Consider the following 26608-nt stretch of genomic DNA (forward strand, 5'->3'; position numbering starts at 1 on the left):
TTCAGTGCTCTCATCAGCACATGCTTACATATGCACAAATATTATATGCAGCCGTGTGTTGGCTCTTTTCTCTATTTACAAGAGTGTCTCAGCATGTGCCTGCATTTGCACGTTTGTGTGTGTGTATGTGTGTGTGTGTGCCAGTAGCTGTCCCAGGTGTGCGTTATTAATCAGTTATCAGGGCAGTTTATTTGCTGGGTGACAAGTTGCAATTTCCCCCCTGATTCAGGGCCTCTTTGTCAGGTGGGAATTACACTGAGAGCACATGACAAAACACTTCACCTCTGCTTCGTTCCCTCACTTCTCCTCTCTCCCTCTGGATTTTGCCAGCTCCCTTTTCAGCCTCTCCTCCCTCCCCCTGATGTCGGTGTCCCGTTTCATGGCCCCGACATCTCCCACATCCTCTTCTCATCTCTTTCTTTATCTTCTCTCCCTCCATCTTTTCCCCTCTTCCTCCTCTATATTTATTTTACCTCCCATCAACAACATCATCCTCAGCCCTTGGAGTAAAAAAAGGCGGACTGTATAATTAATCACACAGCTTGGTCTAATTAGAGATGAATACGCGTTGTCCCTCTTGTCACACACACACGCACACACACACACCTCAGTTTCTCGGGCCTAATAGCAGTTGATGCAGTATTAACGGCAAATGGTGCAATCCCCGCAAGAGCCCCTCTTGCCTTGATGAATCTGATGAATGTGACAATAATTAGTGAAGACAGATGAGAGGTAAATTACCACTGACAATGTAATGCTGTCCTTTCTGCCACTAGAGAAAGAAAGAGAGAGGAAGAGAGAGAGAGAGAGAGAGAGACTGCCAGGACATGTCTGAGAGAGAAAGAGAGGCGGGGAGTAACAGACAGTGAGGGACACAGAAAGTAGTTTGGTTTCATGCAAATTATTATTTTCATGCAAATTACGATGCATTGATTTAGCTTAATGGGAATCGCAATGGAAATTTTCTAATTTCCTCAACAGTTTTTCTACGTGTTCTTCAATAGATGATCAAAGATTGTGCAATAAAAATGAATGTGACACATGACCTCCTTTACACCTTGTAATAACAGGCTCCATGTCCATCCCAGAAGTGATTGAATACACATACCTCACTTAAAGCAAGCAACTTAATTCACTTTTAACTTACAACTCACATCAAAACTTTTCAAAAATTCTCCTGAGAGTTGGATGAAAACATAGAGAGCCACGCAGAAAGAGACAGGCAGATAGTAAGTGAAGCAGCAGCAAAGCCTCAGGACTAATTACTGCTCTCTGCCAGAAGAGAAAGAGCGAGGGATGATGAGGGAGACGAGAGAGAGAGAGGTGGAGGGTGGAGAGATGGTAATTGTTTTCGTCAGAGGCAGTAGGGAGCTATCAGGGTAATAAAGTTAATTAGCAGAACAAACAAGGAGAGAGAGAGAGAGAGAGAAGGACGGAGAGAGGGAGAAGGACAGAGCAATAGATGTGATGATGATAAACGGCAGCAGATCTGACACCCCAAGAAAACAGTGAAATCAATTAATCTTATTTTCTCCCGCCGGTGGGGGAAAAAAAACACACAAGAGCCACTGTAGAGCTCAACTGAATGGAACCAAAACTCCTCCTCCTCTCTTATCTAGAGCTCATTTACCCTCCATACTCTGCGTGTGTGATCAGCTTTGCTTGTTGCAATTTTTCCACACATTTACACTTGTCACAATCAACGTGATAAATATGCAAACATACTGTAAATGCATGGAGCTTGTTTTGCTACCCTGACTTTAAAAAAGCTCAAAGATGCTGCAGTTTCAGCTGCTATTTGAGCCACTGCATGGCTCACATTTGTTTGTGATATGGGGATGAATTCCTCATGTTGTGTTACTTGTTGGAATTTTGTTTGGTATTGTGGCTCTTAAAATGACCCAATCTAAGCATTGCTGATCCATTCACTGACTGATCTGACACATCCAAATTCGATCAAAAAGCTGTGATTTTCATATGACCATAATCAATCCATAAAGCCCAAATACACCTATAATTAACAGCAAATAGCCTTAACAAAATCATGTCAAAATCATGTCAGTGTGCTCAGTCTAAAAAAAGGTGTCTACCGCAATATTAGATGCTCTGTGAAGCTGTACTTAAAGGTCCAGTGTGCAGAATTTAGTGACATCTAGTGGTGAGGTTGCAAGACTGAAACATCTCCTGTCTGCCAAGCATGTAGGAGAACTATGGTGGCCATCGCAAAAGTGTATCTTGAGCCAGTCTTTGTCCATTTGTCCATTCTGGGCTACTGTAGAACAACACAGTGGACTCCTTAGTGGAGGAACGGCTCCATTTGTTAACATAAACTGCTTATTTTGAGGTTCTGAAATCACAGTGATTCTTCGATTATACTCTAATGAAAACATAAACCATTTCTGCCAACAGATGCCCCTAAATCCTACACAGTAGACCTTTAAGCACTGCTTAAACTGCTTTGAGCTAAATGCTAACATGTGCACAGGGACAATGCTAACATGATGATGTTAAGCAGGTATATTGTTTACCATGTTCACCACCTTAGTTCAGTGTGTTAGCATGCAAACATTTGTGTATCATTAAATGTACAGCTGAGTCTAATAAGAATGTCACAGACTGGATAAGGTTTTTTTTAAGTCATCCTTTGGGGACCATGAGTGTTCATATTAAATTTTATGGCAGTCGATTCAGTAATTGTTGACATATTTTGCTCAAAAATACAAACGTCAACCTGAAAGTTTTGGTAGAGGAGAGTCAGGGGATTACCGGGGTCATTAGGAGTCATCCTCTGGGGACCTTGAATGTCTTTACAAAGTTTATGGTTTCAATGGCACAGCATGGATTGCTGAAAAGCCGCCATCAACCCAATGTAACAATGAAACACACAATGAAAACAAAGTTTCAAACTATCATATGGACATTTTATTCTCACATTTCACTTTACCTCTGCCAACCCTCTCCTAGTTAATATTTCACAAATTTCAGCAGCATAGTATATAGATGAGAATAACTCACAGGTATCTATATTTTTATGGTGTTATATGCAGTATGTCCTTCATATAGGGATGTGAGTATGTTGTAATCTGGGATTGCCCATCATCAGCGTTAGCTTGATCTCATCCACCATGAGTAATTATTTATTTAATGACAATAATCTGGATGTGCCAGTCAGGTATGTCCAACTCACATAGCAGTAAACTGTTGAAAAAATAATGAACAGCCACAATTTTAAAGTTCTTATAACTGCAAGCACAACAGGACATGTGCACACACCCACACACACACACACACACACACACACACACACACATGCGCGCCACAGTATGCTGAACTGTTTTCAACAGCTAAACCAATCATAGCTCTGCATTATTGAATGATGTGGATTTTAATGCCCCTCACCATGGCAACCAAACAGTATCTGATAGGCCATCACCAGGGCAACGTGGTGACAGACCAGGTAATGGAACCTGTGTTACAGGCATCACATGTGCGGGAAACACTTCATTATGGGAGTGTGTGTGTGTGTGTGTGTGTGTGTGTGTGTGTGTGTGTGTGTGTGTGTGTGTGTGTGTGTGTGTGTGTAAAAAAACTGCTCTCTACAGTGCTAGCATGCTTTCTCTGTCATGTCTCATTTCCAAGATGCTGTAATTCTGTAATTGTACAAGGCATGCTGAGGGGGAGTGTGTGTGTGTGTGTGTGTGTGTGTGTGTGTGTGTGTGTGTGTATAGCCTAGCTGTGTGCCTGCGTATAGTATTAGGTGTGAATTATTCCCTGCAGTGCCCCTTGATTATAAAGTAATGGAACGCAAAGTAAATGTTGAACTCAAAGAAAATAATGCTGACAATTGATAATCCACACCAAAAGAGAAATACGAAGACATTTTCCTACACTGTCATATTGATAACAATTCTGATTTATACATGATATTATGATAATCAAAGTTATAGTTATAGTGAAGTCTGTTTTTTTTGTTTTGTTTTTTTAATATTAGGACACCTCATGTTGCATATTGTCTTTATACTGTTACCAACAGCATTATTGTTTGTAGAAAGTACTTTAATGCGTGGTTAGAGAAGATTTATATCATAAGTTAATGGAATTTGTGAAGCGTCAGTGTTGTTGCTTTGGTTACATGTTGGTGGATGTTTACAAATTACAGTTTTGGTAATAATTTAACTGTTGGTTGTCTCTTCCAAATAACTTTGGCTTACCTGTTTTTCCCCAGTTTGAATGATTGTCCTGCCACAGTTTTTTGTCCCAATGGGTCTTTTTTTAATGCAATGTTGCTTTTCCCAGCGAATACATTGGTGAGTAGACTGTTATTGTAAAAGACAATCCATGCTATTTAAAGACGAAAACCATGTCTTGATAAACTGTAGTTTTCGTTTGAGCACTGGCCTCTGAATGTATTGGAAGGATTAAGCCATAGCCCAACACTGTAGAGTGGAACAGAGCCTCTTTTTACACTGCCTGCTCAAGGAGGAAATGTCACGCTGTTTTTCTGTCTTGCTGTTTTTTATAGCCAAATTGTTTTGCCTTTAGCTGGCACTGGAGGTAGTAATCGACATCTGTGTAAAAGGAAAAACTTTACTTTAAAGCAGCTAGCAGCAGTTAGCAGCTAACTCAACAAAGAATGGCAGCTGAAAAATGTCCCTATATTGTAAAAACAATATGGTATGGAAACTTGTTAGCCTCTGAGCTGAGGATGAGACCAGCCGCCATATGCCAGGGATGGTAAATTATTTTTATATCCATGCTATGTCACTGTTATTTTTTAGAATGTGCTGCAGAGTTGTATAGGCCACACGATGTGGTTGTGTTACATGCCTCTTTTGCTTCTGGAATGCCGGTATGCTATCTAAAATCACACAGTTGGAGGGCATGATGCCGCCATCGTTTGGTTCTGTGTAGAAATGAGAGGCAGCGAAAGAATGTGACTTTTTAGTGCACCTGTTGCAATCTCTGTGTAAAAATACTTCACCCTTTTGAAACCTGGGTCTACATCACCTTTCTTGTGCTGCATTCAAATGCCTTTCACAAGCTGTTTAACCCTTTGAACTCTGAGTAAATTGGTTTGATTTCTTTTGAAATCATGGGGGGAAAGGCACTGAGCAACTTGGTTAGACATATCCCACAAATTACAAGAAATTGGTTAAAAGTGACAAGAAAACACCATATTTTTATTTTAAAGTGTGGAACTTAAAAAAAAAGAAAAATGTCCAAACAATATATTTACAATTTTCAGAATTAATATGTAAAATTGTGTTACTATAATATATAAATATATACTTATGTGTATACTTTCAATGCTCTGCTCTCTTTAGTTTAATTTCTTGGTTGTTTTTTTTTACCTTTTTTTTTGCTAATTTTTGGCTAATTATTTTGTAATTTGTTTTTTAAAATTATTTTTATTACTATTATTATTATTATTATTAATTTCTTGCTCATTTTTGAGCACTGTCTTGTTTCTCATCACCTTCTCCAAGTTTTTGCAAGAAATCAACCCTCAGATTTCAAAGGGTTAAGGTTTCCAAGGGGTAATTTTGCTTACGTACGGCAGATGAGCAATGAATGATTGTGCTTCCTGTACCGACAGCTTGTCATGTAAGGCTTAGAATATCATAAAAAATGAGGAAGAAGATGGTCAGCAGGATCACTGGAAAGAGCATTTTCTGAGGACTGACAGAAAAATGTCAAAATGCTGGATATACTGTTTAATTGACAAGTGATCAATTAAAGAAGAAAAAGCCTGCTATGAGTGTGTCCTGCTGCACCGTGCGGCCCTCCTGTGGCTCTTCCAGCCAACTTGGTGAAAACATTAGTCAATTGAACCACCAGCGTGTCCTTAAAATCCACTTTCTTATCAGCGATGTTACCTTTTTCGGTAAACAGACACAAATAAAAGGTCTTCCTCTTTTGCGAGTGTGTTTCAGGGAAATGTATGTATAATATATATTGTCACTTTGGGTTTGTTTGGTTTGGGTTGCCAGGATGTCTGGTCTGGGTGCGTTTGATTCGGTTGTCAGGCACTGCCTTTGGACTGATGTGCTGTTAGAAACCATCACCTGGGACATGTGATAGCTTATCAAAGTCTGCGCAGCCCTTCTGGCGCACACACACACACTGACACACGCACACACACACACACACACACACACCCACACACATATATACCTTTCACCTACTACTAGAGGAGGGTGAGTTTGGTGTGTGTGTACGTGTGTGTGTACGCCTGTATGTGTTACCCTTGTCGTCAAGGGAACCCTGGTTGGAAGGACAGTTTGACGTCTCGCTTGGCATCATGGGAGACGGCTGTCACCTGACGATGCTGCCACCACGGAGATAACCTTCAGGGTGACAGCCGAGACAAAGACACGCACACACACACAGAGGAATGTATACAGGCAAACACACACACACACACACACACACACACACATACACACAGAGCAACATACATGCATAATTGCTCACGCACACACACCAGACTTCACCCACTGAACTAAACACAGTGCGATTGATCCTAATTAGTACCAATCAATATGTTGATTGATAGTTTTCACCTTAAAAGAAATCACCTGACCTCCAGCAGACATAGGTCAGAACATCCTCTCCTAAATCTTTACAAAAGTCTCATAATCAAAGTACCATGAAACAAGTTTTGGGAAAACATAATTGTAGTTATGCCTTAACGCTAGTGATAGCCGTGGCCAGGATTAGCTTGGTGTCTCCTTACTTATGAAAGTGCTAGTCATTCCCACACACCGAGGCAGATACTGTAGTTCAGCATATTTGTAGGTAGCACAACATCAAATATAGTAGCCAATAGCCTTTCATGTGGTTTTTGTGTTTTGTGTATTTTTTAGAAAGACACTGGATCCACTGAGAAAAGTTTTAAGCAGATTCTTCTCCTCAGCAGAATCAAGAAAATTGTTCCACTTCAGTCTTAAACCTGCAGCAACTCTAAACATCTCTGTGTCTTAGAAGTCACATTCATTTCCCACTTATTTATCTCATTTTTGTACCTCAGCTCCATTTTGGCTCTCTCAATAAGACAATCTTTCTCTAATTTTAAACAAGATTTGTTTGCTGCTTGCAGTATCATTTTTGGTCTTCCTTTTTTGCCTCTCAAGCTTTGGTGAAGTCACTTCTCTTGTACATTTTGAGTTGAGCTCTCTCTATATTACTGTCATGAGGATTTTCCCATCAGGTTGACAGGTTATCATTTGAGTTTTTTGTTCCACACTCAGATAATTTCACCTTTTCCACCTTTTCTGACAGAACAAATCAATACAGTAGGAGTGCTCTAACTAGCAGCTCTTTTTCTTAAATGACTGTGACTATGAGGAGTTTTTTAGAACAATAGAGACACTTGGGCAGTGAGGCTTGTTTAATGGACACCAAAAACTGACTGTGACTCTGTTTAAATAAAAACACATTGATGTCAGAGGTTTGACAGCTGTTAATATCACCTTTTCACCCAATGTTAAAGCTTTACCAGGTGCTAATGCCACTGATTTATGCAGCGCTAACCTTAACAGCTGAGGTACTTAGAATTTGAAGCGTGTTATTATTTAGCTAACAGTCGCACACACACACACATACACACACAAACACACACACACACACACACACACACACACACACACACACACACACACACACACACACACAAACAAAGTGAGAATAGAGGCCTGAGGGCTAACGGTAGCCCCTCCAGGGGTTTAGGAAGCCCCATCGTTTTCCTGCGGTGCTGCACTGTCATGCAGATGTAACCCAACGATCATCTCCTCTATTCAGCACGTGGCCTTTGTTTTAGTCCCCGCCCTTTATGTGCGTGTGTGTGTGTGTGTGTGTAAGAGAGAGTGGCTGTGTGGGATGCATGTGTGTGTAAGTAAGTACGTAATTCAGTAAGTAGGTAAGTATCCCTCCCAGCATTTCCTGTCTTATGGAGCTCAGGCGGTGTTAGCCAGGGTTAGCTGAGGCTTTAGCACCTGCTGTCACTGCTGCGGTCCCACTCACTTGTCCATACACAACGGCTTTAGCTTGGAGATGAGGATTACAGCTAGTAATGTGTGCTAAGAGCATTAGCTCGGGCCTGGGTGGGTAATAGATTGTTAGAAAGTATCAGACAATAACCAGGAACTGCTTTTTAATTGATTAAAGTTGTTGGCACCAAACAAAAAGCCAAAAAGTTTGCTAATTGTGTGTCGAGGAAAGTTTGCCAAGTAGTGCAACACGTGCATTACATGTATGTGTAAATGTTACAGTCCGAGCCAGTGAAACAGCAGAGGAAAGTGGACTTTATCAGCTTATCCAAAGTCCCGGAAACAGAGGTCAGTAACAGACTCAGCTGAGATTTTGATGACTATTGTTTCTCTTTCAAAACGTACAAGCAACATGTGTCTCATCAGTCTTGAGAATCATATTTGTGTCTATGCACTCAGTGACCCCAGATATCGACAGGAAGCTGTTAATTTCAGCAGATGCTTAGATACTCAGTAATAAAGGTTAAAAGTAGGTACGCTCTACTGAAAGTATGTAAAATGTAAATTTAAGGATTTCCAGGCAGGTAATACAATGTGATGAACATCTTCTGCTTTACATTAGCACATAACATGTTAGCTGTGTGATTGACAGGCACGGCACCAGTTTTACACTCCTTTAAACTGTGGTATAAGTAAAAACAGTGTGCATCACCTTCACTTTACACTACTAAATTCAACGCTGACCCAATTTTAACGGAAAAAGCAGGTGGAATTTTACTGATATCAAATCTGACAGACCCGAAGAGGATGTAATTGCAAAAGGTCACAAGCAAATATTTGAGAATATTTGAAAATTTTAATATTTTTTCTCATGCATTTCGCAATCTGAATAGATTAAGCTGAGATAAACAAATTTCACCATTGGTGTATTTGCCTCGTAGCCTATCCTATTTAGACTCTAAGGAGGACAAAGTATTGTGGGAATGTTAATTTATTTGCACTGTTAAAGACTAACCAATCAGTGTCTGCCTCTTTTTACGAAAGAAACTCTGTCATATCTTGTCTTATATGAGAACTAAAATCATAAAAGGCTTTGCAGAAGTGCACTTTTTCATTGTGAAGGTTAATTATTACCTATAGTAGAATATATTTTGGGGAATGATAGTAAACTGACTGACTGGCAAGCTTACATATTTAAAAAAGAACAAAAACTTTTGAAGTATTGACACAATACAAGTTAGTGAAGAATAAAGTTCAATGTTTGTACTTTCAATATAAGGTAATATGTCCTCCTAGAAATGACATCTATATACTACTCATTTCCAGTGACAAATACTGACAGGAGCATAATACTGCATGGATTACATTTATTTCCCTCTTAACTGCTGAAGCATGATTCAGCTTTTGTTTGGTTAAGTTTGAAATGCAATGATCCTTCACTGACTTTAACCCAAGTGCTTTGTTTTCCTAAATCTAACCACTCATATTCAGGATGTGAATCCTGGTCTGTCATATCCCTGCTCTTTGTACCCCTATAGTCTACCCCGAAGATCTCTTTGTGATGTTGGTGTAAATAAATACAAACGTTGTCACGGAATTTAACTTCAACGGCGGATAAGTACATTTACTCAAAGTGCAAATTCAAGGAACTTGTAGTTCACTTATGTCTTCCCATTTCATGCAGCTTTATACTTACACTATGTGTCAAAGATAATTATTGAAATTTTTACTCCTCTACATTTGTCTGTCAGTTTTAGGTGCTTCTCAGATTACAGTTAGTCATCTCCCTCCAGTCCAGGAATAAAACATGTATCCCCAGATGTGATTATGTTGAATGTTTATGATAAACTGAAGGACAAATTGTTCCTTTGCTGGCTGTAAAAAACACTCCTTAAGATAAATAAACTCTTTAAGTAACCCCACTGGATCAACTGGAAGATGATCACAAAGCTGAAAACAGGGTTTTCAGATGCCATTTTGTGGATCTTATGGTACATCAACACTACAAATATGATGATTTTGATTGACTTTTGATTAAAGTACTTAACAGTATATAATACAATTTTATTACACAGAAATGCAGCAGAAACAACCCAAAAACATAAAAATAGTAGACTGCAGATTGAGTAATTTTGCTTTTGATACTTAAAGTAAATTTTGCTGACAATACAAACATAATTTTACTGATGTAAGAATGCAAGACTTTTACTTGAATTTATTGATACTTTTTCTTAAGTAAGGAGTTGAAATACATCTTCCGCCACTGCATAATTGCAAAGTGTTCTAATAAAACACCAATCACATCAATACATTAATGGATAATCTCAATGGGGAGATGAAAACTTTTACACACCGTGTAACTGGGATTCACTTTGAAATGAAACTATTTAAAAACAGCACCTCCTTGTTCATGCACTGAATCATCATATCACTTCATCGCTGATTAGCATTCATTCTCCTCTGGTGAGAATATTATGATCACTGGTCTTCTGGAGACCACTGGTTTGACTGGCACACACACACACACACACACAGGGAGAGAGAGAGACCTCTCAGTGGGTGCCAGCAGCAGACCAGGTAATGATGGCTATTTCAGTTTCTCTGCTCCTGATGTTCACATTGACTGGCAGCCTCACACTGAGACAGATAATCTCATCTCCTCTCTAGCTCCTGCCTTTTGCCTTGTTTGGGCGAGGGGCAGATAGGAAGTGGGCAGAATACTCTCCTGTTGTGTATCAGTGGCATGCCACTCACACTCGCCCCTGGGCTGCTCACATGTGGATGAGCAAGCACACACACACACACACACACAAACACACCTGCACAGAGGAAGAGTTGTATGTTGAGCAACAGAGACAGTGAAGGAAAGGAACAAACGTGAGTCAGAGAAAATAAAGCAATAGACAATCGTTCATGAAGCCAGTAGAGCAAGTGCAAAGAAACGCTTAAAAAACAAAAGATTAACATGCATGGCTCAATAAGCCAGTTAATAAATAGTTACAAAATGAAAATATCTAAATAAATACCACAGTTAGGTGCTGCAAATCTCAGCTACAGATGTCCTTGCTTCATTAAAAGAAAAAAGATCCTCATCAAAGGATCAGACTTGGTAATTGAAAAAGTTACAGTGTTACAGAAAGTCATGGCAAGAAAAATGCAAATATTAATTTATTTGGCCCTGCAAATAAAACAAAACTGAAGATGATACTGATATCTTAAAAAAAAGCCACACATATCGTTACTGTAATAAATTTTCCTGTAAATTACAGTAAACTACTGGCTGCTGCAGTTGCCTGCATCCTATTGTTATTTTACAGTGTCACTATGGTGAAATACTTCAACAGTACATAACCTTTAAATCTATTACAGTATTCTGCAGCAGAATTGGGGTTTAGTGTAATATTGGCTCGAAAAAGCATCAAGATTTACAGTGATTTATATTCTAAAAAAACTGTATGTTACTGTTAGATTTTGGCCTTATTTTTTACAGCAGTGTGTTACACTGTACAATTTTGCTGAATGACATGTAGTTGCCAGCATCCTGCCATTACTTTACAATGTCAATGCTGCAAATTACCTCAATATTATATTACCATTACATTTATTACTGTATTGGATGTTCACAATGTGATATTGCCTTAAAAAAGCATTAATATTTACATTGATTTACTGTATTTTTTTTTAAAGTGCATTACTGTGCAAAGTTGGCAATATTTTATAGGAATATAAACCCCAAAAAGCACTGATTTATCGTGTTTCCTGTATTTTGGAGACAAAAAAATACATTGCTGTTAGTATTTAGCTGTAATTTTCTAGCAATCTGTTACACTGTTCAGATCTGCTGTGTCTTTCTCAGGCTTCTCTGACTAATAAGATGATGAATAGATAAAAAAAAAAAAACATACAGCAGTTGTGCACTGATATGAATTGTCATTAATTCCTAAAAGGTAACCTATACACATGCCATGCTGTCAAAGTGGCCAACTCTGAAAGTACAATATTCTGTAGATACAGAGGATGAGAGGAAGGGAAAAGGTGCGATACTGTTTTTTCTTGCTGAACTGCAAAGCGTCTCTGTGTGTAAAAGACACAAGACTAATCACTCTCATTGTGGCCTATTTCCATGGTAACTCTGCACTGAGCATTAATTTAGCCTCGCTAGCTAACAACACAGAGCAAGTCATTATCTTGGCGCCAGGCTAGGGCCTCCTATTTAAAGATTCACACCATGAATGAACAATTACAGAGCAGATTGGCCTGAGGGGGAGAGACAGGAAAAGACAGAGAGAGAGGAGAGACGAGGCCAGTATGTGGTCACCCCTCTGTCCATCCATCCATCCATCCATCCATCCATCCATCCATCCATCCATCCATCCAGGGATGCCCTGTGTATCATTGTTAATGTGTTCACCTCTCAAACAGTTTAAAGGAACATCTGAATTCAAAGATATTCATCATTCTTACTCAGTTTTTGTTCTGTTACAAGAAAAAGTCCTGCATTGTAAATGGCACTTACATAAAAGTAAGTAGGTATTGTCATGAAAGTGTACTTATAGTATTAAAAGTCAAAGAACCCAATGTAGACAAATCTAAAAAAAAAACAAAAAAAAACACACACCTAAAAAAATCACAATTATAAAAGAGAAAAAAAAACATCCAAAAAAACCTCAAAATTATTTAATTAAAAAAAAAAAAAAAAACCTCACCTCAAATACAGTTATAAAAAAAGAAGAAAAAAACTAAAAAAGGATTAAAAAAAAAACACTCCTGAAACTCGAAATTATTTTTTAAAAAAGAAAGAAAAATGCTTACGTTTTTATCGCTATAGTTGGCGAATAATTTTCTGAAAATCAAGCGATGAATTAATCAACTAATCCTTGCAGCTGTTTGGTAATTTAATTTATAATAAAACATTATTTTTTATAAACTGTTCTTATGTTTTTTATGCACAATAAAAATAACTGACGTTGAAAAAGGACAATGTTTCCCTATAAAATGCAGTGGAGTAAAAGTATGAAGTAGCATCACAAGAAAATACTCAAGTACAAGTACCTCGAATTTATACTTAAGTAGAGTACTTGTATATATGTACTTAGTTACATTCCCCCGCTGCTGATAAATAGTAACAATATCTAGGTAGGGTGAATACACTGTACAACCAGTAGAACATTTTAACAGATTGGCTGTAGAATTACATGGTTCATGTTTCAGTGTAATAACGTGAGTTTGAACATATCTCATTGGTCGTTGCTGGTGTGTTGCTGGAAATGTGGATAACTGTGCACAGTCTCGACTAAGCTTTCTTCAAAAGCACTGATAGTTTTGCAGGTTTCAGATAATCTGACAAGCACTTTGTTGCACACTTTGGAGCACACCGACACTGTAAATCTTGGAAGTATACTATGCAGGAATTGCTGGTTACTATTTTTAAATTGTATTTACAACCATAAACTGACACACTCTGCTGTCTGTCTGTCTATCTCCTCCCGATCTGTTTCAGAACCATGGACAGCGCAGCCCCACATGCAAAATACAAAACCTAAAATTGTTGTGTAAAAGTGATTCTCCTATGTGTTAAACTGGCAGAATTTGGCCAAAAGATGGAATGAATGGTTAGGGCATTCAAACTGCAGAGAAAGGTCAGGGGACTGCAGACCTGTCCCCTGACTATGTAAGTCAATTGAGATGATGATCACTGACCTGAGTAGTTAGACCGAAAACAGCCCACAGGCTTTGAATTACGCGCTTTTAACTGTCTTATGTGACAGCAGCATATATGAGACACAATTTGTAGTTATAAATGTACAAAGGAAAGTTTGTTCTTGCTTCAACAGCTCGTGTTCTGTCTGTGGTTGTACAGTGACAGAAGTCATGCTGCTGTGATCGGTGTTTTCCTGAGGTGTTCTTCATGTGGATAGCTTGAAATGAACGATATTGGGAGTGCTGTAATTCATGCGTCATGTTCTGACAGAAAAATGGCACGTGCGCATGGTAAACTGGGTGGTGTTTGATTTTCCTCACATATTTAAATGCCCTGTGACATGTTTGCTCACAAGGCAGTGGCTTTGTCCTCCAACTGAGCCCATTAAGACTCCTTGTGGTGCCAGGCCTGTACCTACTTGCTGTTCTCAGGAACTTCCCATCTCAGCCTGTTGTCATTCCAAACTCATAAAATAGCGCTGCTTTGTCAGTGCTTTTGGCATGAGAACATGATGCCAAAAAGCACCTTTCGTGTGTGCATGGAACGCCGCTGGTGACAGTGTCATGTGAACGTGGCTGGACAGAACTGGTCAGGTTGAAACGCTGCCGATAACGACGAATTTGATAGAGTGTGAAGGGCTCTATGTGGTGGGTGAGAGGGGTGGCGGATAGGTCAGACAATCCCAGATTTTGATGCAGGAGTCTGGTGTTCACTTCCTGTCTGAATGTGGTGTTCCCATGTTCCCCTTTCCCCTATACCTAACCATCCGTGGCTTTGTCACCTAATCGGAACCATCTGTGCCAACATGTGCATTTGTTGATGTCTCAGCGTTGGTTGCCATGTGCTGTCGTTGCCTGAACAAAATCATGTGCAGTGGAATCCCACTATGTGCATTGGTTGCCATCTCGGTAGCAGCATCCCACAACGTAAAGAGCAGACACGGAGGGATACCTAAAACTTCATATTTAGACGCAGAAGTCCACAGCAAAGCTGCAATATGTGACGACTTCGGATGAGAACCTGTTGCCCAACTTCAGCAAAATAAGACTAAAAGTAGAAAATCCAGTCAGAGGGCAGAGTCTCTGCAGATAAATACACCATGACACACTTCTAGTGGGATTGAGAGGAAATGCGTTTGTTTAAGTTTATTCTTTGTTTTTTGTGTTGTGCTGTGTTTTTTAGGAAATCCTATCTTTAAATATAGATAACAGAAAGTGTCCGATATGGAAGGAAATGGCAAATTTCCAGTTTTGTTAAGTTTTGAGGATTTGTTGCCGTAATTAAATGAAGAACATGTGAGGTGCCCTTGGTCTGAAAACCACAATATTCCTTCTATTTACAGTGTGAAGCCCCTGTGTGTCTCCCATTCCTCCCTGATCCCTGTCGCCTCTCCAGAAGACACACACAACCATCCCAAATCAAACCACGGCTACCCTCCCCAAGGTCAGTGTCTTATTCAAATGGTACTCTGAATGTGTGTGTGTGTGTGTGTATGTAGGTGTGTGTGTGTGTGTGTGTGTGTGTGTGTGTGTGTGTGTGTGTGTTTCTCTCTCTCTCTCTCTCTCTCTGTCAGGCCTTTTGTGTGTCTCCTTCTAAAGAAGCTGTCAAGCTGCACTGTTTAAGGGCTCACTGGAGGGACAAAAAGCATACTTTGTTTTGTTTTGTTTGCCTGCCGTGGCGTTCGGCTCAGTGAGTGAGTGGAGGAGAGAGAGAGAGAGAGAGAGGGAGGGAGAGAGGGGAGTCGAGGGGTAACATGTAATTTACTGTTTGCCCCACTCTACTGTACATTGCTTTAGTCATGCTAATGCTGCTCTTTGTCGGGCTGAGGAGATAGCCATCAATCAGCTGTCAATTGGTCAATTGGAAAGAAAAAAGAGAGAGAGAGAGAGAGAAAGAAGGCCCCTCTTCCCTCCCTCCTCGTCCTCCTCTTCTACTTCTTTTCCTCTGCTACCTAGCAGACTTGGGGGTCCTGTGAAAGCCTGGCAGCTGGATCTGGATCTGGAGTCCAGGTGGAGGGCAGTAGGAGGATTTTGATCAAATCAAAGGGAAAACACATGAAAATAATTCTGTTTTTGTGTCCTCGTGATTAGCTGTCTTTGTGTCAAAAAGCCCTCACAGCCTTTGTTTTCTTGTTTTTGTTGTCAAAAAGCATTTTAAAATAAGTATCTAATTGTAATATGACACCCTTGGAAACTCTCAGTGCCACTCACAGCTGTCGGCGGCTGTCAGCAGAGGACCAACCCTTTATTATGCTAGCTAATGTTAGCGCTAAGATAAGCTAACAGGCCCATTAGTGCCAGTTCATTTAGCTCGTTAGCCGAAGCCTCGGGGCTGATGACATTCATTACATATCATTAGTGCACAATTAACATGTCTCACTCAGACAACGTCGCTCCCAATGTTACACGACACTTTTAATCATGTTTTATGAAATGCTTCCGCCGGCATGACATGATTTATGAGTTTTACATGACAGGGCGTTCATTACATTAACCAGCTGTAATCATAAAGGCTGCCGCAGACTGATTCCAGGTCCAAAGTCCCAATCCTGCTCTGTCCTCGTGACTGAAACTTGAGAAGTAGTTTATTTAGAAATTGATTTTTTTTTTCTCCCATCAATTTGCTTCTCATTTTATTGCTTCTTCGGCTATTAATCTTCCAGGAATGCAATTTACATTCTGCAGCACATTCCAGTGTGTCAAGGTAAATCCTCCAGAGCTGATTCAGTGCTCACATTTGGAAGATTAGAGCATCTCTCAAAAAAAAAGCTTCAGGTTAGTAATAGTAGAGATGTGTCTGATTTTAACTGCTTTTAAGGAGAGCTTTTTTTGTCCATCAATCTGGTTGTTTTGTGATTTGTTTGACAGGTGACCCAGTTCAGTAAGACATTTTGACACAAACTCTGGAAGCTTAATATAGTGGTGAAAAGTAACTAAGTACATTTATTCAATGCTTAAGTACAATTTTGAGGTATTTATTCTTGAGTGTCCCTGTTTATCAATAATTTATTCCTCATGTCAGAGAAAAATGCACTTTTACTCTACATTAGTAATGGTTTCTATGTACTTTGCAGATTTACCAGCTACAACACTAAAATGCTTGTAATGATGTTGGATTTTTTGCCAGTATCTGATGAGCTGAGATATAACGACTCATTTGGCTGATAACCGATAACCGATAACCAATACCCATAATCGACATCATCATCCACTCTTTTCTCTTCCTAATTTTAGTAAGTCTCGTCTGTAGAGGAATTAACATCATATTATGCACATTCTTATCGTGATGGCGCACTAGCAGATCGACATAACATACAATGTTTTTTTTCATTTATGAAATATTAATTTATTGTGCAAAACAAGAAAAATACTTACTTAGCATGTTGACCAATACCAATATTTCCTTTTAAAGCCAATATCTGCCAATACAGATGACATGCCGTTATTATTGTGCATCCCGAATTGTAACTGTTTATGAATCAGTAATAGTGTTACTTTCTATACATTCAGTACATTTTGCTGATATTTCTGTTCATTTATTTTAGATTTTGAATGCATGACTTGTACCTGGGGTATATTTTTTCACAGTTTTGGGGGAACTTTTACTTATGAATCCGAAATAAAAGGGTCCAGGATATTTGAATATTCCACGTTGGTCAAATGTGGATTTTAGATTGTTTTTATGTGTCGTTGAGGAAGTTTTTGTTTATTTCTGTAAAACTGTCCAGCATTTTTGAGTTAGATGTGACGTTTGTGGCTACAATATTTGCTTTAGTACACCTACAAGTCTTTCTTGAAGAACCTTTAATATAATTTATTATCACAATCCATGTTGTAAGGACAAAATTATAAATGTAAAAATATATTCTCTCAGGACTTGGGGGCTCCAAATAAAATGTGAAAAGAATGCAAAGCACATATAAACCAAATAAATAAATGTTTGATACAATGATAAATAGTATTATTGTATGTCAGCTGCATTTATCGTGAAGTATCAGACACCCTTAATTTAGATAGTCACTTAATCAATAAACAATAATCTGCATTTGATTGTTAATCCTGAAGACTGTTGCATGTTTTGTTAAGCATTTCATAGAGAGCAAAATTTAAAATTTCCAGCTTATTTTTTTTTTAATGAGGCTGTCATGATGATGCTTTATTTATATATATATATATATATATGTATATACAAAGATCTAAGAATACCTATCTATAAAGACAGTCCAACACACACACACAAACACACACACACACACACACACACACACACACACACACACACAAAGAGGTACAAACAGAACTATTCTCTTTTTTCTTGCTATCACGCTCACCCACCCACTGATGCACACACAGACATACAGAAAGAGAGAGCAGTATTGATTTTGCTGTCTCCAGACTGTTGAGAGTGTGTGTACTTGTGTGTGTGTGTATATGTGTGTGTGCGTGTATAAAAGGGATTAAGGCCCTCGCTCAGCTGAGATACCATCAGCCATCAACCCTGCTAGTCCGCTTCGGGCTTTCCCGGCTGCCGCATTGTCTATTCTGCTCCGCTATGTGAAAAATGTTGAATATCAACAATGGCTTTCAGTGGTGTATTGTTGAGTTTTTGTATGAACTAATCTTGCCTCAGTGAAAGAGACCTAGGGCTTGGACAAAACGTCTAGAGCCACAGCATTCCTAGCTGGCTCTCCCCTTGAACGCTGAGCAGAAGGCTGGGGCTGAGGGAGGCAGAGTAGAGGGGAAGGCAGGCTGGAGGAGAAGCAGGGACAGGGAGAGCCGAGGCCGGGGTAGCAGCTCCGAGGCTGGGGGTTAGGGGGATGACGGGCTACGGGAGGCTGGGAGGGTGCAAAGTGTGAAGGTGGGAGGGTGGGGTAGGCCCAAGAAACCAGGCTAAGGTGGGAGCAAGGTGAGGAGAGGCCATGATTAGGGTGCCATAGCTTGGAGAGGAATGCTAGGCGGGTAAAAGACGAGGGATGAGGTGAGGAGAAAGTGTCACGTGGAGGAGGAGGAGGCCAGGTAGGAGAAAAATTTATAGGCAGATTTGGCCGACAGGGGTTAAAATAGACAGAAATATATAACTTTTTTAGAAAAGGTGCATGAGTGTTGGAAACAACTATTTTGAAGCTGAAAAAATGTCTAAAACCAGTTAAGAACCAGCAGGAAGTGAGACAGGTAGCAAGACGCCCAAAATACAAGCAGACAAACAGGAATTCAGCATTTCATCTTAAGAGCTTAAGAGTTGGGAGTTTTTTTACCCCCCGTTTCCTGTCATGGATGTAATGCTGGTTTGGACAGCAGCCGATGTCCAATCAGACAACAGGACCGTAGGCCTTGTCATAACGACAAGCATGACATCACTGCAAGGTAAGCTGACTGAAAGATTGGCCAAATGATTAACTGACAGAATAGTTTGATTGGCTGTCTTGTTTTTTTTTCTTTCTCTTTATTCGTCCCTTTTCTAACTCTTTTTGAAAAAAAAGTTATGAAGTCCAGGTGTGGGTGCAGATGTTGACAGAGTGAGGAATAAGTGTCTCAAAGAGTATCCATGGAAGCTTTCCTGGCTGTGATGCTGGTTTCATGCAGATTTATCTTGGTCGCAAAACGTCAGTGGTGCTGTTCACAGTGCGAGGTGTGTGTGTGTGTGTGTGTGTGTGTGTGTGTGTGTGTGTGTGTGTGTGTGTGTGTGTGTGTGTGTGTGTGTGTGTGTGTGTGTGTGTGTGTGTGTGTGTGTGTGTGTGTGTGCGTGCATGTGAGTGTGAGTGTTGCCTTCTCTGTGGTCTCTCCTTCCTGTCCCGCTGTGTCTGATGAGGCTCCTGCAGACAGAGGCAGAGAGGAAGAGCTGGGATGGAGTCGATAGTGATCTTTTTTTTTTTTCTCCCTCTGACAGAATGAGCTTCTGCTCTCAGATACTTCATTGTGCCGTCATGTTAGAGTGGCATAATGTTAAATTAGCAGTTTTAAACACTTTTTATCTTGAGATGCATTATCCACCCACAACAAGACACTGGGACAATTTATAAAAACATTGACACAAAGAAGAGTTCAAAGGCTTATTGTAGCAATAATATGTGAAAGCGATCAGTCATTAACCATGTTCCCATTCTAGTAGTGTTTTGCAGTACAGGACATCTTTGTCATTGTTTGTCAATCAAACTACGACTTTACAGAATGACTATATATTACACTTGTTAATCTTATATTTATTGTTATTAGACATGAGCTCCCCTGCAGACATGATCTGTGAAACTTTGGGCATGTCTCTAAAATATTAACAATATGCTGTTTGCCATGCATTTCTGTTTTTTTTTTCTCTAACTTAATTATCCTGAATCATGTGTAAATCAAGGCTATTATTGGTGTATGATTCATGCATCATGGGTGTTTCATTACTAATTACTTTAATGAAGATACCTGCATGCTGTTCATGCCATCACCATCGGAGTGGTGGCGCAATATCATAAACTTCACTCACTTCAACTCAAAGATTAGAAAAGAAAAAAAAAAATTGTCATTGTCCCACTCCACCTCTGCACCGAATCTTTTTTATTAATTGTTGTTTTGTAGTCAGCATGCGGATACATAAAAAGAAAACAAGGAAGCTTAAAGATTTAATGCTCACAGGTTTGTGTGGTTAAAAGCTGTTTTGCTTTCTGAATTATCTGTGTCTTATTTGTGCCTACAGAACTACAGAATATAGTACATCACTCGGCTCTTTTGTACCCATGCGTGAAGGCCTTTACGCTTTGATGCATCCACAAGCAGAGAATTAGCATGCAGTGTGGTTTTGGGATGCAACTATTTCATTTCCTCGCTCAGACTTTTCACAGCTGCTCAAACTGGTGACCCCTGCTCTTATACTCAGACCTCTACACTGTTGCCCATCCTCACCTGCACACTGTAGTTTTGTTTTACTTTGGAAGTGTTAAATATATAAAACCTTTAAGTCTGGTACAATTTTAAAGTTTTTTCTATATTTCTCCCAATACTCCCACAGTTTGCAGTGGGTGATTATCTTAAGCGTGGTGTAATATTTATGGATTTTTCAAATTTCCCATTATCTTTCAGAAGAATAAATGTTTACAATGGAGAGGTAGTTTTCTCACAACACAATAACTTCCTGATACTACTCTCAGTGGCACTGCGGGGTCTGTCGGGGTCAACATAGTGTGTGTGTGTGTGGCAGTTTGGGGTCAGTGCCACGGAAACCTGGAATTGAGAGATGGTTGGCTTAACCCCTCACCCCCAGTACACACAAACCGACACACACACAAACACACACACATACACGCATGGACTTGTGAACATCGGTGCAGTCTAATCGGTGGCCCCTGGTGATTTGTCCTCTCAGCTTGAAGCCCTGTCATTCCTCCCTGCTCTCCTCACAATTACAGCCCTGAACTGAACTAGAAAATCTGCTCCAATCTAGCAATTAGTCCTGAGGCCACTGGCTGTGTGTGTGTGTGTGTGTGTGTGTGTGTGTGTGTGTGTGTGTGTGTGTGTGTGTGTGTGTGTGTGTGTGTGTGTGTGTGTGTGTGTGTGTGTGTGTGTGTGTGTGTGTGTGAGCGCGTATATGTGTGTCTGTGTGTGTGTGTGTGTGTGTGTACGCGCTCTTTGTGTTCCAATCTTTATGAGGACCATACAGGAAGACTGAAGTTCGTGACAGCCAAATAATGATTTTGTTTCTCTCAGACATCAATATGTCATTGTCAAATTAATGTATTTTTTACCTTCTTGTCATTATTGTAAACAAATTATTCCACAGTGGAGATGATTACTAGCCTCACACTAATGTTGTATACTTTCTTGAGCCCCTTTAGAGGATGCTGCAAGTTTTTGCACTCCTTCCTCACTCTGATCGTTCTTTTGTCTGTCTGGAATCACTGAAGAGGATGAAAAGATTTATCCAATCATCGGAAACTTTCAATTTAATTCTATTTACACTGAACAGCAACATCTTTCTGTTTTGTGCTGCAAAGCAACACTGAAGATTTTATGAAAAATTAAGACAGAATTGAGAAAGAAAGACTTAAAAATTCAAACATTACAATGCACTTCACCGTTTAACCCCTTGGATGCATTTTTTTTTAAGTCGTAGTTTTACTTTTCTCATAACAAAGTACTGAGGAACCTGCATATTACCACTCACATGCCAAATGATGGCATTCCTGAATAACCCAGCTCGTCCTCATTCCAACAGCACTTGGCGGACTCACGCATGTATTGACGATGTCACAAGCCTGTAAATAAAAAGAGGAAAAGACAGCCTCGGGTTCAATAGTGTTAACGTAATCCAATGGAGAGTCCTTACAAGTGTAGCAAATTCAAACCAAAGTGCGAGTGTGTGAGGATGAAGTGGACAGGGGAGGAGAGGAGTGCAGCGTGGTCAGGATGGGATGCGGTGTTGTTGGGAGGGGAGGAGGAGGAGGAGGAGGGGAGGTTTTCGTGGCCAGGGGGGAGGCAGGCCTGACTGCGCAGCGACAGAGACGCTTAGTGCCGCCTGGCTTCCTCCTAAAGACTCGGCCTCCTTTCCCCCCGCGCATCTCGCTCCTGTGTCTCCTCTCTCTCCTCCGCCACCACTCTCTCCTTCACTTTCCTCTCTCCTCCTTTTGTCCCTTCCCTCCTTCACCCTCCAGTTCCTCCTGCTCGCTCTCCTTTTTTTCCTCCCTCCATTCCTCCATTTCTCTCACTTCCTTAGTTTTTTTTTTCTCCCCTTCCTCGTCTGGGCCATTACAGACACTCAGCAGCGGGCTGAGAGGCGGGGGTGGGTGGTTGCAGTGGTGGGATGGGGAGATTGAGGGGGGACAAAAGCCCTGAGATGCAGCGGTCCGACGAGAGTGGCTGGCTTTGAAAAGAAAGCTGGACGGCTTCTTAATGCAGCGAGTGGACGGACAGACTCGGATAGACAGACAGAGCAGACTCAGCCCTTTATCCTCGTCCTTTAGCTGATGCCTGTTTTGGCCAAAAAAGCACATCATCCGCCTTGTGCCCTTCCCTCTGTGCCTGATGTTTTATCAAACACATTAAGATGCGATGGATGGATAGGTGGAGGGACGAGGGAAAGAGGGTAATATAGCTGAAGGCCAGACACTTAAGAGGCTGACGGAGAAAACTTTACCGCTTCCTAAGAGGAGGAGAGGCAAACACATGGATGGGATAGAGAAGTGTGTGCGTGCATTTCTTTCAGAGGTTGCATCTCTTTTATTGCACATTAAGATATTACACATTAGTGTTCCACCTTCCCGGCTGTGCAACTGCTGTTTGGGTTCATGTTGAGGGAGAAAATATGGACAGTGAAGTTGGTTGCCGCACATTAAGAGAGCTGAAAGTGCTGCTTACAGATTTTTACAAGACCGGTTTTGAAGATGCAGCTCAGCTACACTGTAAAATCTGACTGGTTGGTCTTGTTTAAAATCTTGGAAACAGATTGCCTTGAAAAGGGAAAATAATATAACTAATAATCTTAATATATGTTTACTTACATCTAATTGATAAGTTTACTCAAAATTTAGCTGTATTTACTCAATTTTGTGATGATGTTGCAACTTAAAAATGACAAATGAAATGACCTTGTTCCGTCTAAGTGTTAGCAACTTCAGCAAACTAAGTCTGACTTAATTTGATCATCACAAAGAGGATTTGATGAAGTTAAGAGATTTGCGAGTTCTGTATTGTTCACTCATTTAAGAAAATATAAATATGACTGACTAGTTTTCAACCAGCAGACAGCAAATATACAGCACAGTATACTTGGTTTACTGGAGTTGCTATTGATTGATATTGATTTACTTAAACGTGTAATTTTTAAGTTGAAACTGATTTATGTTGAGTTTACTTAAAATTTAGTTATATTTACTTCAATTCATGAAGTTGTTGGACATACTTAATTAAATCAAACAAAGTTTACTGTGGTATATATCTGTATTCTGCTATTCTGGCTGGCATTTTTGTATTTTCGTCAACATGTTAAAAAAAACAGAACTCGCAAATCTCCTAACTTCATCACTGGTAAAATCCTCTTTGTCATGATCAAATTAAGTCAGACTAACTTGGTTTACTGAAGCTGCCAACACTCAGACAGAACAAGGTATTTTCACTTTCATTTTTAACTAAATCAACTAAACATTGAGTAAACTCGACAATTAGATATAATGTAATCATAAATTAAGACTAATATTAAATTTTTCAAGGCAGTCGGTTTCCTTGAATTTTTTTTTTTTGTAAAATCAACTTGTCAGATTTTAAGAGCATAATATACCCACCACACTAAAACACTCATCATCACACATTTGCAAACATGATCAAACTTGTTACCCTAATGATATTTTTGGTCAGAAACCTAAAGCCTAAAGTTGTTGTTGGTTTTTTTTTTTTTTTATCTTGCAGTTAAGAGATCAATAAAAAATAAAGCAAAATAATTGTACAAATCCATAACTCTGTGTGACGCTAATCTTTGTGACACACCAACAAGGACAAACAACACTTTTCTTCAAAAGCTTCAATAGTAAACAGATGAGCTGAATGGATTTACTGTCCAACTCCCATCTCTTATCAACCTAATTCTCCCACCAATTATGGCAGTTTGTATTCGACGGTATTATTTTACTCAGATGGGAGGGGTCCTCAAATGATATTTTCTGCCTACGTTTATTTACTTGTGTTGGCTGTCTCTTTGTTGTGGGTGGTGTAAGAGTATTATTATGGATTTGGCTCTGAGAGCTTAGCTGGTCTGCGATTCTGATATCAGCTGGACTTTGATCAAATGCAACAAGCTCTAAATCCACTTTAATCAGCGCAGCGTTAGTTTACCGGCGAGGAGACTTCACAACAAGCGCAGCTCTGGGACGTTTATGAGAAGTCGGGGGAATAAACACAGACTTATTGGCACTTTTGTATTTGCGCTAATAAACTTTTAATCAAGTTTAAGTTGCACTGAGAACAATTTTGGAGATCAATGTAGTAATCTGGATACAAGGGTTTTAAAAATGACAATGGTGTGAGAGCTCTGTGAAGTTCTGTGGATCATTGCTGAATTATAATTAGTCCTACAGTTGTTTAATGGTATAGTACACAAAACTGTAGATTGTGTTAATTGTTTGATCTCTGCGGTGCTTTCATTGTTTTTTGTTTCACTATTCTGAGAGATCAACTGTTCTTTAAGTGCAGCTGATGCAGTTTCATCACAGCATTAATTACATTAATCAGTGACAGAGAGCGCTGATGAATTACCAAAAGGGCCTTCTCAAGCACAGGCCCAGGGGCCCCAAGTGTCAGGGGGGCCCCTGGATTTCACTTGCAAAATGTCACCCTAATTAACACGTAAAGATGAGAAAGAGACTAAAAAACCTAAGAGATGAAAAGGATCTGCAAAGAGACAAAAATTAACTTCAAAAGAAGGAAAAACAACCACAAAGAGACACAGATGAGTGTAAAGAGACACAAAATGACTCCCAAAGACACTAAATTACCTCAGTGAGACACTGAATTATCTCAAAGACACCAAAACAACTGCAAAGAGACACAAAATAACAACAAATGAGGCAAAACAACCACAAAGAGGTACAAAATGACTTCAAAGTGTAACAACCACCCACCCCCAGAAAAACACAATATGACTACTAAGACACATAAAATAAACACAAACAAGGCATAAAACAACCATAAAGAGACAGAAAAAGGAATACAAAGAGGCATAAAACAACCTAAAGGAGACACAAAATAACCACAAAAAATAGACAAAGCGAATGCAAAGACACAAAATAACAAAGAAGACAAAACAACCACAAAGAGACACAAAATGACTACAAAGGCAGATAAAATAACTACCAAAAGAGGCAGGACAACCAAAAAAAAAAGAAACAAAATGACTACACAGACACAAAGTGACCAAAAAAGACACAAAATTACCTCAGAGATCCAAATAACCACATAATAATACACAACCATAAAAAGATGCATGAAAACTACAAAGAAACACAAAACTAGCACAGACTCTCCGTCTTGCTGCTGTGTAGGACAGGTGGTGGGGTCCTCTGTATATCAGTTCTTAGGGACCCATCATCTCATAAACCGTCCATTCTAGAGAGTTATTATAAAAAATCGTAATGGTATTGTAAAATAAGAAATATTGACAGAAAATATAAAATCATCACAAAGTTATAAAGATTTGTCTTTCATTCTTAAACACACACAACACAATGACTTTGTGGACTATCCCCTTTTGCTATAGATCAGAATAACTTAGTATCAGAGTATTTGTGTGTTCAACTTTGGTATGAAAGGTTGAACATTTCATTAATAACCACTGAGTTACTAAAGGGCTATAATCAATATTTCTATATGAAAACTGTTATTGGAGCATTATGCGCAGGTGTGCATTTCTAGACATTTTGTGACTGTTTTTTGAGATAACGTGAAATCATTCGGCCGTAATCCAGTGTAATGATTATGCTAGCTGTCTGAGGCTATTGCGAACAAGACAACATTCAAGCTAAATAGTCATTGTCATGGTGGGCTATTTTTACTGTATGTATTTTAGTCTTTTTTGTCATCTATTTGTATTTTGTTGATCTTCCATTGCCGATATTTTGTGTCTTCCTGACGTGAAAGACAATTTGAAAGTTACTCTTTACATCTGTAAATCTAGTTTTGTTTTGCTGATTTTTTTTTTATTTAATTAATTTAATTTAATTTAATTTTAAATTTTAATTTGCCATATTTATAGTTTCACAATTGTTTCTAGTTAAAACTTCAAAGGCCATCTGCTATCTTCAAGTGTTTATAGCTCCTGGCAGAGCTTTGCATCTACACGCATAGTCAGGGCAGAAGATAAACCTCAGAGATACTTGAGCTTGAATTTAAGTAGCAAGTTTTTGCATTACACTTTCATTTGGAGATTGCATAAAGACAAAGGTATACCACTT

The 26608-nt window shown here is 39.4% G+C and overlaps 1 protein-coding gene across 11 annotated transcripts in view; it reads left to right on the plus strand.

Moving 5' to 3' along the window:
- Window positions 1-26608, plus strand: part of LOC121941133 (uncharacterized) — a 213990-nt gene that overhangs the window by 96834 nt on the left and 90548 nt on the right. For 10 of the 11 annotated variants that reach the window (XM_088077472.1, XM_088077478.1, XM_088077475.1 and 7 more), the window contains one exon: window positions 15032-15132. In XM_088077472.1, coding sequence (XP_087933598.1) covers window positions 15032-15132 — 101 coding nt within the window. Of the gene's footprint in view, window positions 1-15031; window positions 15133-18542; window positions 19053-26608 lie in introns of those variants that run through there. The other variant, XR_015776582.1, reaches the window with a different exon arrangement.

This window comes from Plectropomus leopardus, chromosome 5, assembly GCF_026936395.1.
Source record: "Plectropomus leopardus strain MGB_pleo_1.0 chromosome 5, ASM2693639v1, whole genome shotgun sequence".
Taxonomy (NCBI): Eukaryota; Metazoa; Chordata; class Actinopteri; order Perciformes; family Serranidae; genus Plectropomus; species Plectropomus leopardus.